Here is a 17845-nt window from a genome sequence, read left to right as displayed (position 1 = left end):
TACAAATTTTTTTTTTTGGTTGTTTTAACTAGTTATTGGGGCGATCAGCGATTTTTATCGGTACTGCGACATTATGGCGGACACATCGAACACTTTTTTGGAACCATTGGCATTTTTCAGCGATCAGTGCTGTAAAAAATGCATTGCTTACTCAAAAAATGCCACTGGCAGGGAAGGGGTTAACACTAGGTGCGAGGGAGGGGTTAAATATGTTCCCTGGGTGTGTTCTAACTGTAGGGGGGGGGGATGGGACTGACATGTGTAAATGACAGATCGCTGTTCATGAAGGGGAACTCCAGACCCCCCCAAAAAAAATAAGGTGGGTTCCCTCCAGGTGCATACCAGGCTCTTAGGCTTGGTCTGGAACATAAGGGGTTAAACCGGGGCCCAAAAAAATAGCGGGCCCCCCCCCCCCCCAAGATCCAAACCAAGCCCTTATCCCAGGCACGCAGTCTGGTCAGACAGGAATGGGGGTGGGGACGAGCGAGCGCCCCCCTCCCTCCTGAGCCATACCAGACCACATGCCCTCAACATGGGGGAGTGTGTGCTGTGGGGGAGGGGGGCACTGCCCCCCCACCCCAAAGCACTCTTGCCCCCATGTCGATAGGGACAAGAGCCTCTTCCCGACAACCCTGGCCGTTGGTTGTCGGGGTATGCGGGCGGAGAGCTTATCAGAATCTGAGAGACCCCTTTAATAAAGGGGTCCCCAGATTCCGGCCCCCCACCCTATGTGAATGAGTATGGGGTACATCGTACCTCTACCCATTCACATGGGGGAAATGTAAAGTAAAAAAAAAACACCACACAGAATAAAATATTTTATTAATCTGCTCCGGAGCCCCCCCTTTCTTCTTTAGCTCTCTTAGAAGGGGGGGTTTCTTCTCTCCCGATCTTCCGCCGGGACCCTGGGCTTCGGTGATTTCTGCCGGGGGAGGGCGCCATCCCTCGGTCCTCTCCGGAGCCTTCCGCCGGATGCCCCCACCCCATTTAAGCTCTTTTTCATTAGGGAGGGGCATCCGGACTTCGGGGTCTTCTGCCGGGGGATGGCGCCTATCCCCCGGTCTTTCCGGTGCCTTCCGCCAGGGTTCCGGTCTTCCTGGTCTTCTGCCGGGGGTGCGCCAACTCCCCGGTCTTTTCTCTTCTGTCTTCTCTGCTCCCTCTTCTGCCTGGCTCCCCCGCGGAGCCAGGGCTTTCTTCCGTCTTCTTTCTTCTCTCTTCCTTCTTCTGCCTGTCTCCTCCGGGAGCCCAGGGCTTGTCTCCGCTGTCTTCTTCCTTCTCTTCCATTCGATGTTGACACGACGAGGTTCCGCGCTGACATGCCGTGTCAGCGGCGGGCATGGACTTATATAGGGTAATGCCACCATGTGACCTCAACCCATGTGACATCACATTCCCTGGGCATGATGGGAATGTGATGTCACATGGGTTGAGGTCACATGGTGGCATTGCCCTATATAAGTCCATGCCCACTGCTCAGACGGCATTCCAGCGCCGGACCTCGTCGTGTCAACATCCAATGGAAGAGAAGGAAAGAAGGAAGAAGACAGCGGAGACAAGCCCTGTGCTCCCGGAGGAGACAGGCAGAAGAAGGAAGAGAGAAGAAAGAAGACGGAAGAAAGCCCTGGCTCCGCGGGGGAGCCAGGCAGAAGAGGGAGCAGAGAAGACAGAAGAGAAAAGACCGGGGAGTTGGCGCACCCCCGGCAGAAGACCAGGAAGACCGGAACCCTGGCGGAAGGCACCGGAAAGACCGGGGGATAGGCGCCATCCCCCGGCAGAAGACCCCGAAGTCCGGATGCCCCTCCCTAATGAAAAAGAGCTTTAATGGGGTGGGGGCATCCGGCGGAAGGCTCCGGAGAGGACCGAGGGATGGCGCCCTCCCCCGGCAGAAATCACCGAAGCCCAGGGTCCCGGCGGAAGATCGGGAGAGAAGAAACCCCCCCTTCTAAGAGAGCTAAAGAAGAAAGGGGGGGCTCCGGAGCAGATTAATAAAATATTTTATTCTGTGTGGTGTTTTTTTTTTACTTTACATTTCCCCCATGTGAATGGGTAGAGGTACGATGTACCCCATACTCATTCACATAGGGTGGGGGGCCGGCATCTGGGGGCCCCCTTATTAAAGGGAGCTCACAGATTCCGATTAGCCCCGCCCGCATACCCCGACAACCAACGGCAAGGGTTGTCGGGAAGAGGCTCTTGTCCCTATCGACATGGGGGCAAGAGTGCTTTGGGGTGGGGGGGCAGTGCCCCCCTCCCCCACAGCACACACTCCCCCATGTTGAGGGCATGCGGTCTGGTACGGCTCAGGAGGGGGGGGGGGGCCGCTCGCTCGTCCCCTCCCCCATTCCTGTCCGGGCCAGACTGCATGCTTGGGATGAGGGCTTGGTTTGGATCTGGGGGGGACCCCCGCGCCGAATCGGCGCGGGTTTAACCCCTCACGTTCCGGACCAAGCCTAAGAGCCTAATGTAGCCCTGAAGGGGGACCCGCGCCGATTTCAAGTTTGAAATTTGGCGCCGAGTTCCCCTTCAGGGCTGAAAACAGCTCGGAGATTCCCGTGCGCCGCGTCACGCAGCGCATTCACGGGTACGCCGCTTGGTATTTACCAAGATTTTCACGGCGTACTGACAGGGCGCACGGGAATCCCTGACTTTTCTCTCTGCGCATGCCCAGTATGCAAATGAACCTCCCGAGGTTAAGGCGCACTGTGCAAGCGTACGGGGATCTGTTTTCAAAAAACACTTTCCCTTTCAATTCGGCCCGCCAAACACTTCAAAACACATGTCACTTCACTTCCCCTGCATCCCCCCACCTCCCCCCTTAATAAACTCCCGCCCAAACCCCCGCAATTTATAGTTTAATGTGCCGTGCGCCAGGTCTGTACTGGTGCACAATGCACCCTCTCCTGGGCGCACGGAGCACATTAGTAACTAGGGAAATACACTGCACTAGCAGCGTATTTCTTTAGTAAATGGCCAAACGGCTGCTACTCCTGCTTTTACTCCATGAGTCATGGAGTAAAGGCTTGGTAAATCAGGCCCTTTGTGTCAATCAAAAATAGTTGCGAGCAAGTTCTTCAATGTAGAATATAAATTCATATGTTGAAATCATATGTGGTGACCAACACCACTAAATAAAAGGATGGAGGCTTACCGGATGGCAAGCAATGAAGAGCTTGCGGCTGCAAACCCCAGCCAGGGCCTTTTGATGATCCTCGCAGGGAGATGACAGGGGATGGATGTTGAGACCTCCCGAACACAGAACCACAGGATTGCAGCGTGTCACACACAAAAAAGACTTAATGGTGAAGTACAGCAGGACCAGCACATATAAAATATTCGTGACTCAAGGGACCACCACCACCAAAACACCCTATGGATGGGAGGCTTACCAGAACATAAAGCAGTATGAGCATGTGGCTAAACCCCTAGCCAGGGCCTTTAAATTCCCAAGCGGTGGCGATATATCTTAAGGGTCCTCCGGTATATTATGGTCAGTGGATGCATAGAAAAAATAATAATGCCCACATGGTGAAGTATGTTGACTCAAAGGATTTAATAAAAATTTGAAACACTTACAAAATAAAAGCAGAAATGGATAAAAGCCGGCCGGCTCTCACAAACGCCCGTCCACACGGAACGAAGAACGTCTTGCGTCAGCACGCTACCTTCCCGAGTTTATCTATTGACTTGGCGTAACTTCATCTTTCATATTATGCAAAAACATTGGGCTAACTTTAATGTTTTTTTTTTTTAAATCACAAAACTGTTTTATTTCCAAAAAAACGCGTTCGAAAAATTGCTGCGAAAATACCGTGCGCTATAAAAAGTTGCAACGACCGCCATTGTATTCTCTAGGGTCTTTGCAAAAAAAAAGCATATATAATGTTTTGGGGTTGTAATTTTCTAGCAAATAAATGATGATTTTTACATGTAGGAGAGGAATGTCCGAACTGGTCTGGGTGTTCCAGAACGCTTGAAGGTGCTCCCTGCATGTTGGGCCTCTGTATGTGGCCATGCTGTGTAAAAGTCTCACACATGTGAAGGTGCTCCCTGCATGTTGGGCCTCTGTATGTGGCCAGGCTGTGTAAAAGTCTCACACGTGTGGTATCACCATACTCGGGAGGAATAGCAGAATGTGTTTTGGGGTGTTCCAGAACGCCTAAAGGTGCTCCCTGCATGTTGGGCCTCTGTATGTGGCCACGCTGTGTACAAGTCTCACACATGTGAAGGTGCTCCCTGCATGTTGGGCCTCTGTATGTGGCCACGCTGTGTAAAAGTCTCACATATGTGAAGGTGCTCCCTGCATGTTGGGCCTCTGTATGTGGCCACGCTGTGTAAAAGTCTCACACATGTGAAGGTGCTCCCTGCATGTTGGGCCTCTGTATGTGGCCACGCTGTGTAAAAGTCTCACATATGTGAAGGTGCTCCCTGCATGTTGGGCCTCTGTATGTGGCCACGCTGTGTAAAAGTCTCACACGTGTGGTATCGCCATACTCGGGAGGAATAGCAGAATGTGTTTTGGGGTGTAATTTGTGGTATGCATATGCTGTGTGTGAGAAATAACCTGCTAATATGAACATTTTGTGAACAAAAATAAATAAATAAAATCTTGATTTTGCAAAAAATTGTGGGAAAAAATTACAACTTCAAAAAACTCACCATGCCTTGGAATGTCTTCTTTCCAAAAAAGGGTCATTTGGGGGGTATTTGTACTTTTCTGGCGTGTTAGGGTCTCAAGAAATGAGAGAGGCTGTCAGTACTTCAGATGTGATCAAATTGATAAATTTTCAGTAATTGGTACCATAGCTTGTAGACCCTATAACTTTCACCCAGACTAAATAATAACCACATTTTTTTTTTTTTACCAAAGATATGTAGCAGTATACATTTTAGGCCAAATTTATGAAGAAAATTTTATTTTTTTACAAAATTTTCGTTCTTTTTTCATTTATAGCTGAAAAAATAAAAACCGCAGAGGTGATCAAATACCACCAAAAGAAAGCTCTATTTGTGGGGGAAAAAGGACAAAAATGTCATTGTGATTACAGTGTTGTATGACTGAGTTATGGTCATTCAAAATGTGAGAGCACTGAAAATTGGTCTGGTCATTAAGGGGGTTTACGTGCCCGGTGGTCAAGTGGCTAAATAGTACCACACCAAGTGCTGACTTTATGAAGGACACTCCCCTGGTTGATGTGCAATGGTTGACCTCAAAGGACTTCTTGGGCCAGATTCACATAGGTTAGTGGATCTTTAGATCCGCGTAACCTATGTGATTTAAGATTCGCCGCCGCAAGTTTTTGAGGCAAGTGGTTAATTCACAAAGCACTTACCTCAAAACTTGCGGCAGCGTATCGTAAATCCCCCGGCGGAATTCAAATTCAGTGTCTAGGGGGAGTGTAGTATTTAAATCGGGCGCGTCCCCGCACCGATTTAACTGCGCATGCGCCGTCCGCGAATTTTCCCGGCGTGCATTGCTCCCAATGACGTCGCTAGGACGTCATTGGTTTCGGCGTGAGCGTAACTTGCGTCCAGCGCTTTTGTGAATCGACTTACGCAACCGACGTAAAATTTCAAAATTCGACGCGGGAACGACGGCCATACTTAACATTGGCTGCGCCTCATAGACCCAGGGGTAACTATACGCCGGAAAAAGCCGAACGCAAACGACGTAAGAAAAAAGCGCCGGGCGGTCGTTCGTTTCGGAATCGGCGTAACTCCTCAATTTGCATAATCGTCGCGTAAAAGATAGGGAACCGCCACCTAGCGGCCGGCCTGGAATTGCAGCCTAAGATCCGACGGTGTAACACAGTTACACCTGTCGGATCTTAGGGATATCTATGCGTAACTGATTCTATGAATCAGTCGCCTAGATACGACCGGCAGAACTCAGAGATACGACGGCGTATCAGGAGATACACCGTCGTATCTCTTAGTGAATCTGGCCCCTTGTATAGAACTTTAGAATGTAGGATGCAGTTCCTCTATTTTCCTAAAGGTGGCGATCTCACTTATACCGAGTGGGGCGAACAGATGAGAGGTCTCTATAGAGTCAATAGACAGGAAGTGATGTAAAATGGAGACAGGAAGTTCCGGGTGAAAGGTGAGTTGGTTCAAAGTAAAGAGGAGACATTGCTGGGACTGGCAGCAGAGGAGGTAATAAGATATCTTTTTATATTTACACCCAGTAACCCCCGTCATGTCCGTCCTCTTCCTCCATAGTCACTGTGATGTCTTTTATCTCCAGCAGATGATGATACACACATATATAGTAAATCGATTATTTCTGACATATACCGCAGTGCTGTACAGAGATCACTGAGCCAGTCACATCAGTCTCTGTACCAGAGGAGCTTACACTCTGCTCTGTATGTCAGCTTTGTCTGTGTTTTGCCAGTGTCTCTCTATGCGAGAATCTACAGCTGTTTCTTCTGTTATGGGGAAACGGAGGTCTTTTACCTACCTTACCAATGGCTGGCCTAGGTATGGTCAACCCGGGTTTTTTTTTTCTCTCTGATGTTTTTGAAAACATAATTTCGGTAACATTCTGGCAGAGGAACCGCCTGGGTTGGTTGGTATTTTTCAGTCCGGGTTTAGGCTTTTTCTGCGAAGCTGAGAGAATGGCGGGGCCAGTGAAAAGCCTGAGGGTCCAACATGGAAAGCTCCCGTCTTACTTTGCCCCTTGTCTGAAAATGCTTTGGCAGTGGCGAGTGACGGCAGAGGAAATTAAGTCTCTTTCTAGGAAGGCCCTGGAGAGGAGGGTTGTTGAATCTGCCTTTAGCGAGGCCTTGAGGGATTGCCCAGGCCCTGTTATGAGGGAGGGTCTGCATTTGATGGATCTGGAGAAAATCCATTTAAAGTTTCGGGGTTTGGCCTAGCTCTCATTCCATGGCAGACTCTATGTGAAAGGCAACCTGAAGCATCGCTCTGTGGAGAACCGTGGTTGTCCAAAGAGGGGAGTGTGGCGGTATGGAGGAGATGATGGACAAGTTCTTGCTTCAGTGCCCCTTCAATATAGAAGTCTATAAGCGGATAGTAATGAACTACTAAACTAACTAGAAAAAGTGTCTTAAAATCAAAATCCCAATGAGTCTCAAAAGCCCCGTATGACCACTCCACATTACTCAAGCTGGATAGGAAAGGGATACCCTATAAGTGGATAGGTGTGGCACTGGGTATACCTTTCCTATTCAGTTTGAGTTATGTGGAGTGGTCATACAGGGCTTTTGAGACTCATTGGGATTTTGATTTTGAGACACGTTTTCCAGTTAGTTTAGTAGTTCGTTACTTCATGTGGAATGCATGGTGTCAAAGGCGTGGATGAATGTCCAGGTCCCCCCCCCCCCCCCCCCCCGTCAGTCACACACTATTATTATACATTTATATAGCTCAAGCCTTTCCAGTTTGAGCTATGTGGAGTGGTCATACGGGACTTTTGATACTCATTGGGATTTTGATTTTGAGACACTTTTTCTAGTTCGTTTAGTAGATCGTTACTTCATGTGAAATGAATGGTGTCAAAGGCGTGGATGAATGTCCAGGTCCCCCCCCCCCCCCCCGTCAGTCACACACTACTATTATACATTTATATAGCTCAAGCCTTTCCAGTTTGAGTTATGTGGAGTGGTCATACGGGACTTTTGACACTCATTGGGATTTTGATTTTGGGACACTTTTTCTAGTTCGTTTAGTAGATCGTTACTTCATGTGAAATGCATGGTGTCAAAGGCGTGGAGGAATGTCAGGTCCCTGTAGCTGCTGTCTGTCAGTCTCTGGGTGTGCAGCTTTCTTTCTGTCCTTTCATGTCCCTAACATTGTGATAAGAACAGATTTTTGAAAAAAGGGGGTGTTTGGGTGGAGGTTAGGGCTTTGTTGTGGTGCTTTATAATAAAAATACTAACGCATATCCTATTTTGAATTTTTAATTATGTTTTTTTTTTCTGGCAAAAATTACATTTTTTTATTTTTTATTATACATTTATCTAGCTCAAGCCTTTCCAGTTTGAGTTACGCAGAGTGGTCATACGGGGCTTTTGAGACTCATCGGGATTTTGATTTTGAGACACTTTTTCTAGTTCGTTTAGTAGTCCGTTACTTCACATGAAATGCACAGTGTCAGGTTTCCACTCGGGGGGGGGGGGGGGGAATCAGTCCTTTTTGTTGAGGTGGTGATGCACAACATTTTGAATGAGGTGGGGAAATTTTGGGGTCATTGAGAAGGACAATTGGTGGCCGGGGGCCTGGACAAAGGCATGGAGGAATGTCAGGTCTCCGTAGCTGCCGTTTGTTAGTCTCTGGGTGTGCGGCTTTCTTTCTGTCATTTCACATCCCCTAGATTTTTATAGAAGATTGTATTTTTGGAAAAAGCGAACACATACGTGAGCAGCGCCCGCATATGTAAACGGTGTTCAAACAACACATGTGAGGTATCGCCGCGATTGGTAGAGCGAGAGCAATAATTATAGCCCTAGACCTCCTCTGTAACTCAAAACGTGCAACCTGTAGATTTTGAAGCGTGACATGTTGGGTATGAATTTACTCGGCGTAACATTATCTTTCATAATATTAAAAAAAATGGGGATAACTTTACTGTTGTCTTATTTTTTAATTAAAAAAAGTGTATTTTTTTCCCAAAAAAGTGCGCTTGTAAGACCGCTGCGCAAATACAGCGTGACAAAGTATTGCAACGATCGCCATTTTATTCTCTAGGGTGTTAGGATAAAAAATATATATAATGTTTGGGGATTCTAATTAGAGGGAAGAATATGGCAGTGAAAAATGACATTAGAATTGCCGTTTAACTTGTAATGCTTAACTTGTAATTCCAACGGCCACCACCAGATTTTTTTTTTTTTTTGCCCACCTTCCAAGCCAAGTCGTCAGGACACCATTTCTAGTCGCCGTAGCGACCTGGCGCCCGGGATTTGTCGAGCCCTGGGTTATGGCTTTGTTTAGGTTGGCATATTTAGTTTTCTTTGTTTTTGCTATGCTATGTAAGCTATTTTTGTTTTTATATATATATATATATATATAATTTTTTTTTTTTTTTGTATATACATTATGTAAATATGTTTTTATTATGTTTGTAAGATTTTTAATAAACAAAAAATTAAACTCTAATGTCCCCCCTCCCCCCCCAGTCACACACTATTATTATTATACATTTATATAGCTCAAGCCTTTCCAGTTTGAGTGACACGGAGTAGTCATAAGGGGCTTTTGAGACTCATCAGGATTTTGATTTTGAGACACTTTTTCTAGTTCTCGGGGGGGGGGGGGGTGTCCTTTCTGTTGAGGTGGGTGAGGTTGGGAAGATTCGAGGTCTTTAGAAGGACAATTGGTGGCCGGGGGCCTGGACGAAGGCGTGGAGGAATGTCGGGTCCCTGTAGCTGCTGTCTGTCGGTCTCTGGGTGTGCCGTTTTCTTTCTGTCCTTTCACGTTCCCCTAGATTTTTATGAGGTCCGATTTATGAAATAAGGCTGCATGTGTGGATTACATGTGTAATCGTTTCTTAGCCTGAGGGTGTGTTTAGGTGGAGGTTAGGGTTTTGTTGAGAAGCATCATGATAATAGTAATACTAAAATATGTATTGGTTTGTATATTTTGTTCTGTTTGTTTTGTTCTTTTTATATACTGTATATATTTATATATTTAAAAAAAATTGTATATACATATGTTTTTATTATGTTGTATGCTTGTAATTTTTTTTTAATAAACACAAATTTACACTGTAATGTCCTTACTGTCACCTGCTTTTCTCCACTTAATTACAGTAGTGCCGGGAATTCTGGGACATTATCCAGTAACAGACAAGGGATGTGTCTGGATGGTGACTGTATCATTGTGTGTGTCAGGTTCCTATAAGGTGTCAGGATGTCACTGTCTATTTCTCCATGGAGGAGTGAGAGTATTTAGAAGGACACAAGGATCTCTACAAGGACGTCATGATGGAGAATCAGCCGCCCCTCACATCACCGGGTAAGAGGAGACTTTATTGTAAAGGATAGAGCAGTACGGAGGGTCCACCTAGATCCTCCATCATCTGATAAACACATAGAAACAATGTATTCAGTCAGTGTGTGTGTTTCCTACAGATGGATCCAGTAATGGGAACCCACCAGAGAGATGTCCCCGTCCTCTGTATTCCCGGGATTCCACACAGGAAGGTCACACCATCCCTCACCATCATCAGGTAGGTGACTCCATACCGTACCTGTTTATGTTATAAGTGCTAGCTGGCTGCTTAAAGTTAGGGTGGTAGTTGCACATACAGTTGGTTTGGCCATACCATATGAGATTATCGTAGTCTTGGTCAGTTGGTGCTCAAATTTGAAGATGTTGTTTTCCATCATTCTGCTTGTTTAGGATGAAGAACAGATGTATTTGGAAGTTAAAGACGAAGAAAAAGAGGTATACGAGATGCATCTTCAGCATTCCACAAAGGAGGTTGGGGTGAAGACACCAGTTAAACTGGAGGAATCCCTAGATATCATCACAGGTGAGTAATAAACACTAAATACAAAAACTCTTCAGCTATCTGGATTGATGATTAAGGATATTGAGATCTTCAGATGGATCCAGTAACAGAAACCCACCAGGTAGTATGATCTCCACAAGGACGTCATGACGGAGAATCAGTCACCCCCAAAAAAAAAACACTGTAAGAAGTGACGTTTTTTTTTTTTTTAAAGCAACCCTGTTACCTGAAATGTATACAGGGAGGTCAGTGATTGTAACGCCTCCCCAGCGACGTACCGATCACCCCTAACTGTCCAAGTATCGGATTAACCATTAGAGCATTTGCCCGAGTACAAATACTTGGGCAAATGCTCAATATCGGCGCTGATACTAGTATCGGTATCAGGACAACCCTAATTATTATATTAAATGTTTTTTTTTATACAACTTTATTGCTATCACAAGGGATTAACAACATCCCTTGTGATAGAATGGTTCATGATAGGTCCTGTTTATGGAGAGATGGGGGGGGGGTCTATTTTTGACCTCCAAAGCAGCCAATCAGACACAGATCGGTGTGACTGGCTACTTCACTGGACGGTAACGGCCAGGTAAACAGAGAACCGAAACCGGAAGTGATGGAATCCTTGTCCTATCCAGTTTCTGATATCACACAGTGAGAGGAACAGCCCCTAAACCTCTCACTGTGTTCCAGGAACTGGATGCCTCTGGTTGCATCCTTACCATGCTCCAATTGCTTGGGGGAGCTCGGTAAAGGCGGCTGCGGGGTGGGGATTGCCTTCAAAAGAAATCAAGGGGCTCCATAGCCCCCATCATCTGATAAACATATAGAAACAATGTATTCAGTCAGTGTGTGTGTTTCCTACAGATGGACCCAGTAATAGGAACCCACCAGAGAGATGTCCCCGTCCTCTGTATTCCCAGCTAACAGTGGGGCCCAAACTGTAGGGTGGTGCACATTATTGTAAAGGAGAGAGCAGTACGGAGGCTCCACCTAGATCCCCCATCATCTGATAAACACATAGAAACAATGTATTAGGTCAGTGTGTATGTTTCCTACAGATGGGTCCAGTAATGTGAACCCACCAGAAAGAAGTCCCCGTCCTCTGTATTCCCGGGATTCCACACAGGAAGGTCACACCATCCCTCACCATCAGGTAGGTGGGTAGAAGTCAAACATGGCTCCAGACTGTACGGGATTACACTCTTCAGTAGTCTCAGCCAGCTTATAGGTGCCGACATTTTGATGTTAAGTATTATCCTTCTGTTGGTTTAGCATGAAGAACGGATGTATATGAAAGTTGAGGTTAAAGAGGAAGAAGAGGAGGTGTGTGTGATGGATTATCCGCATTCTACGGAGGAAGTCGAGATGATGGCAACAATTAAACAAGAGGAACTGTCACTAGATATCGTCTCAGGTGAGCGTTGAACATTATATACAGAAGCTGTTCTGGAATACATTTTGTTTGGGCACAAAAAAAAATGGTCTGGTCATCAAACGGGGGTAAATCTTCCAGAGGGTAAGTGGTTAAAAAACATTTCCTTCCAGAGGTGTTGGTGTCTTCTGGTCTCTTATTGCATTCAATGGTTCCCCATGCCAATTTCCACTTCACTACCATGTCTTGGAGTCATGTGAAACGAGCACAACCAGGGACCAGAGAGGGGAAACAAGGGAGCACAACCAGGGACCAGAGAGGGGAAACAAGGGAGCACAACCAGGGACCAGAGAGGGGAAACAATGGAGCACAACCAGGGACCAGAGAGGGGAAACAAGGGAGCACAACCATGGACCAGAGAGGGGAAACAAGGGAGCACAACTAGGGACCAGAGAGGGGAAACAAGGGAGCACAACCAGGGACCAGAGAGGGGAAACAAGGGAGCACAACCATGGACCAGAGAGGGGAAACAAGGGAGCACAACCAGGGACCAGAGAGGGGAAACAAGGGAGCACAACCAGGGACCAGAGAGGGGAAACTTCGAGCACAACCAGGGACCAGCGAGAGGAAACAAGGGAGCACAACCAGGGACCAGAGAGGGGAAACAAGGGAGCACAACCAGGGACCAGAGAGGAGAAACAAGGGAGCACAACCAGGGACCAGAGAGGGGAAACAAGGGAGCACAACCAGGGACCAGAGAGGGGAAACAAGGGAGCATAACCATGGAGCAGAGAGGGGAAACAAGGGAGCACAACCAGGGACCAGAGAGGGGAAACAAGGGAGCACAACCAGGGACCAGAGAGGGGAAACAAGGGAGCACAGCCAGGAACCAGAGAGGGCAAACAAGGGAGCACAGCCAGGGACCAGAGAGGGGAAACAAGGGAGCACAACCAGGGACCAGAGAGGGGAAACAAACAAACACAACCAGGGACCAGAGAGGGGAAACACACAAACACAACTAGGGACCCGAGAGGGGAAACAAACGAGCGCAACTAGGGACCAGAGAGGGGAAACAAAGGAGAGCAACCAGGGACCAGATCAACATTCTGGACTTTCTCCTCAGACATCAAGGGACAGGGAAAGTAGGGATTCACTTTGAAATGAGTAAGGCTGGCGCTACAGATAATCAGCTAGAACATGTACACTTTATTAATCTAGGTGAAAAACAGCCATCAAAATGCAAACGCGTTTCGGCCGTCAGAACTTAATCATGATTCTAAATATTCACTTTCTTCTTTTTCAGTTAGTTTGACACAGAGAGGGTCCACCTAGATCCCCCATCATCTGATAAACACATAGAAACAATGTATTCAGTCAGTGTGTGTGTTTCCTACAGATGGATCCAGCAATGGGAACCCACCAGAGAGATGTCCCCGTCCTCTGTATTCCCGGGATTCCACACAGGAGGATCACACCATCCCTCACCATCATCAGGTAGATGAGTAGAATTAAAAAAAATACTCCAAACTGTGAGATTATACACTTTTATATAGTCTCATCAATTTTTTTTTTTTTTTTTTTTCTATCATATTGTTGTTTTAGCATGAAGAACAGATGTATATAAAAGTTGAGGTTAAGGAAGAAGAAGAGGAAACCTCTGGGATTGATTATCAGCAATCTACGGAGGAGGTCGGAATGATTGTGATAATTAAAGGGGAGGAACCTTCTCTAGGTGTCAGCAGAGGTGAGTAATGAACACTCGACACAGAAACTGTTCAGGTACACGGAAAGAAGGTTGTGGTGGTGGCTAAGGTGTTCTTTTTTTTTTTTTTTTTTTTTTTTTTTTATACCACCTCAGCTTTTACCAAATCCTTGAGACCGGCTCATGGTTTGATGCGTCTTACGTCTCGTTTTGTGGTTTGCATCATGTGTGGTATATTTACTATGCTCCTTATGTTTTTTTTTTTTTTATTTTTTTTTTTTTAATAAATATAGGCCAACACTATAATAATGATGGTAATAGATTGTAACAATAGCTTACCATTGTGGCTCTATATTGATTAACACCCCCCCGCCCCCCCTCTTGGCTCCCCGGAATCTCCTAAGTTTTCCTTCGCAAGCTAAAACAATCTTTAACGTTCATTGATCATGAATAATATGTGACTCGCTCTAGGGAAGGACCCTAGCCTGGGGAATGTTATAATTTCCATGTTGCCGACATGTGGCTTGTTAGTAGCATACCCTAACTCTTTCTGCATAACTCCATGTTTTTTTATACTCCCGCCATTTTTCCCATTTTTCCCCATGTCCGCCGCTCGTCTCCAGGTGCCTATCCTTTAACTCTTCCAGCCTGTACGTTTCCTCCACTTCGTCTATCCAGTTCCAAACGTGTGGACTTTCCGTCTCCTGCCACTTTTTGGGTATAAGTTTCTTTGCGGCATTTAGGAGATGAGGAATTAAAGACTGCTTATATTTTTTTTTCCCCTCTTGGCTACAATGAAAGAGCACGACCCAGGGGTCTTTCTTTAAGTCTTTGCCCGTAATAACTTTAATTTGACTCAAAATTATGTCCCAGTAAGTTTGTATTTTTGGGCATAACCACCAAAGGTGGGCCATCGTGCCTCTTTCAGAGCAGCCCCGCCAACACTCTGCGGTCTGATCTGCTTTATATTTATTTGCTTTGTCTGGTGTAATATACCACCCTGAGATACACTTATAGTTTGTTTCGGCGGTTCGTACGTCAATTGCGGATGAATGGGTAAGATGCATAATCCTCTTATAACTGTTTGTCCCTCTTGTGGTTCCTAATTCTCTTTCCCATTTACCTATGAAGGGTGCTTCGCTCCGTGAACCTATCTTTACCAATAATCCATATAATTTAGTGATAGTGCCCTTTGTATTCTTAGATTTACAAATCTTCTCGAGTGGAGTTAGCTCCGCCTCCGTCCGTAATGGACGGGGGAGGTGCCTCACAAAGTGATGCAATTGGGAGTAATGCCACCTATCCAAGTTCCAAAAATCCGTTTTGGATCTCAAATCTTCATAGGTCATTATCTCTCCCTCTTTAATAATATCCCCTAAATATACCGTGTCTACCTTAATCCAATTCCCTCCAATTTTATTTTCCCCTGGTGCAAAATAAGGATTTTCTTTAAGGTTCATTAATGGGGAATTAAATTTACCCTCTATTTGTGTCAGGGTCTTGTCCCACATTCTTAAAGTATCCCGTGTTAAATCATGTGTTTTGTGGTCTAGTACTCTGTGTTGTGCAGGAATCCAAATAATATTATTCAAATGTTTACTAGTTAGTGCTTTCTCAATTTGCACCCACCTTTTGTCCTTCCTATCCCGTGCCCATTCTACCGCACGTGCTAATACCGCCGCCTTATAGTAACTTTTAATATCCGGAACTGCCAGACCGCCGAATGGCTTACCCTGTTTTAGGATAGAGAGGGATATTCTATGCTTCTTATTTTTCCAAACATAGTTTAGTAACAAGGAATTAAGAATTCTCAAAAATTGCTGAGGAAGTGCTATTGGGAGTAATAAAAATTTATAAAGAATTTTTGGGACTACAACCATCTTTAGCATATTAATGCGTCCGATCCATGAAATGGGTTTATTAACCGTTCTTTTTAATTCGCTCTTGATCTCATTTAGTAGGGGAATATAATTTATTTTATACATCTTCTGGATTGTATTGGCCAGTTTGACTCCTAGATACTTTAATTCTTTGGTCCAGGGGAACACACAGATCTCCTTGACCCGACCTACCTCCTTTTTGTTTAAACTAATGTATGGCTAAGGTGTTCTAACAGATACGGCACCTCATCCCCGGGTAGTAGTAAAGAAAGTAGGGATTATAGCGGTGTCAAGGGACAAGTAAATCAGAAAATGTATTGCTTTTAAAAAAACATTTAATTTATTAGTAATTAAACAATGCTTGAAATAAAATGAGCTGGGGATCAGCAAACCAGGGGATCAGCAGAGCTGGGGGATTACTACTGTGGGGGGATTTGGCAGAGCTGGGGATCCACCTAGATTTGAACCTGCCCTTAGTCCTGAATTGCAGGCTTCATTAAAGTCTAAAAGTCATCTCTGTCCATTACCAAACCATTTACACAAGCTTACTTTACCTACTGCAGGCTAATATTGAATGGTAGTTTGTTAAAAGTTGTTCATACATGAAGAGTCTAAGGGGTTGAAGCATCACACACAGATGATAAAACATTTACTTGCTGTGAAATCAATCACACTTCTATATCTAACGCCTCTTCTGCAATAGATCAAAGGAGCCGGCCACACCCGCGTCCTTGGCCATGTTCATACTGCGAGAAGAGCTTTATTCGAGGACAAGACCTTCTAAGACACGAGAGAAGTCACACGGGGGAGCGCCCTTTTCAGTGCTCAGAGTGCGGGAAAAGTTTCACTCAAAAAGGGGACCTCCTTAGACACCAGAAAATCCACACCGGGGAGCGGCCTTTTTCCTGTCCAGAGTGTGGGAAATCCTATGTTCAGAAAGTAAACCTCCTCAAACACCAGAAAACGCACATGGACAAAGATCCTTTACCGTGTTCAGAGTGCGGGAAATGCTTTATGGGGAAAGGGGAACTTCTTAGGCACCAGCGAAGTCACACTGGAGTGCGTACATTTTCGTGCTCGGAGTGCGGGAAAAGCTTCAGCGAGAAAGGAAAGCTTATCGTACACCAGAGAATTCACACTGGCGAGCGTCCCTTTTCCTGTACAGACTGCGGGAAGTGTTTCATTCGGAAGGCGGACCTGGTTTCCCATCAAAGAAGTCACACGGGCGAGCGTCCTTTTCAGTGTACGGAGTGCGGGAAAGGTTTCATCCATAAAGGCGATCTTCTCCGACACCAGAAAATTCACAGCGGGGAGCACCCTTACTCCTGTGCAGAGTGCGGGAAGTCTTACGTTCAGAAAGGACACCTCCTGATACACCAGAGAAGCCACACGGGCGAGCGGCCGTTTTCCTGCCCGGAGTGCGGAAAATGTTTCGCCGACGTAGGACTCCTTCACAGACATCAGAAAATTCACACGGGCGAGCGTCCGTTTTCCTGTAAGGAGTGCGGGAAAAGCTTTAATCAAAAAGGAATCCTTGTTAGACACCAGAGAGTTCACGAGGGCAGGTGACGTTTTTTTCATGTTCACGGTGCGGGAAAAGTTTCGAAAATCAGACCTGGGTGAATGCCAGAAGAGTCAATCGGGAGGAGTCCACATTGGAAACGCTTTGAAATAAAATCTGACTGCACATCAAAAATGTCACGTCCGCTGACGACACGCGTTTGGTGGGATTTCTTTTGTTGTTTCGTTGTAGGGGACATTGTAGTACTCATTAGCCTTTCTTCTCCTTTACTATAATCGGTCATGGATGTCGTTGTATTATTGTATGAGTTTGTTTTCAGGCTCAAATTAAATATGCTGTTCGTCTTTAAGCCTCTGTAAATATTCATCATCCAATAAAATATATGTAAACCCTCACCTTGTAAAACAACCCATTCAGTTTAAAATAGAAATGAAAAGCAAAACATCCATGTATATATTTAACCACTTAAGGACCGCCTCCTGAAGATATACGTTGGCAGAATGGCACGGCTGGGCACAAGCACATACCTGTACGTCCTCTTTAAGTGCCGCGACCCGGTCCGAAGCTCCACGGGAGATGATCGCCGCGGGAGTCCCGCGATCGGTCCCCGGAGCTGAAAAACGGGGAGAGGTTTGTGGCAGTTTCATTGATCGTGTGTTCCCTGATATAGGGAAACACGATCAATGACATCACACGTCCAGCCCCACCCCCCTACAGTTAGAAAAACATATGAGATCACACATAACCCCTACAGCGCCCCCTAGTGGTTAACTCCCAAACTGCAATTGTTATTTTCACAGTAAACAATGCATTTTTATAGAATCTTTTGCTGTGAAAATTACAATGGTCCCAAAAATGTGTCAAAATTGTCCGATGTGTCCGCCATAAT

At 45.8% G+C, this 17845-nt stretch overlaps 1 protein-coding gene across 1 annotated transcript; it reads left to right on the top strand.

Annotated features, from left to right (window-relative positions):
• Positions 1-10164: 10164 nt before the first annotated feature.
• LOC120910164 (gastrula zinc finger protein XlCGF7.1-like) lies at positions 10165-17351 on the top strand. Its single transcript, XM_040322046.1, has 3 exons — positions 10165-10189; positions 13455-13596; positions 16138-17351. Exons 2-3 carry the CDS (start codon positions 13467-13469, stop codon positions 17001-17003), a joined length of 996 nt encoding a protein of 331 aa, XP_040177980.1. The 5' UTR covers positions 10165-10189; positions 13455-13466; the 3' UTR covers positions 17004-17351.
• Positions 17352-17845: the final 494 nt, after the last annotated feature.

The sequence above is a fragment of the Rana temporaria genome, chromosome 8, assembly GCF_905171775.1.
Source record: "Rana temporaria chromosome 8, aRanTem1.1, whole genome shotgun sequence".
Classification (NCBI taxonomy): domain Eukaryota; kingdom Metazoa; phylum Chordata; class Amphibia; order Anura; family Ranidae; genus Rana; species Rana temporaria.
This window is presented reverse-complemented; position numbering and strand designations above follow the sequence as displayed.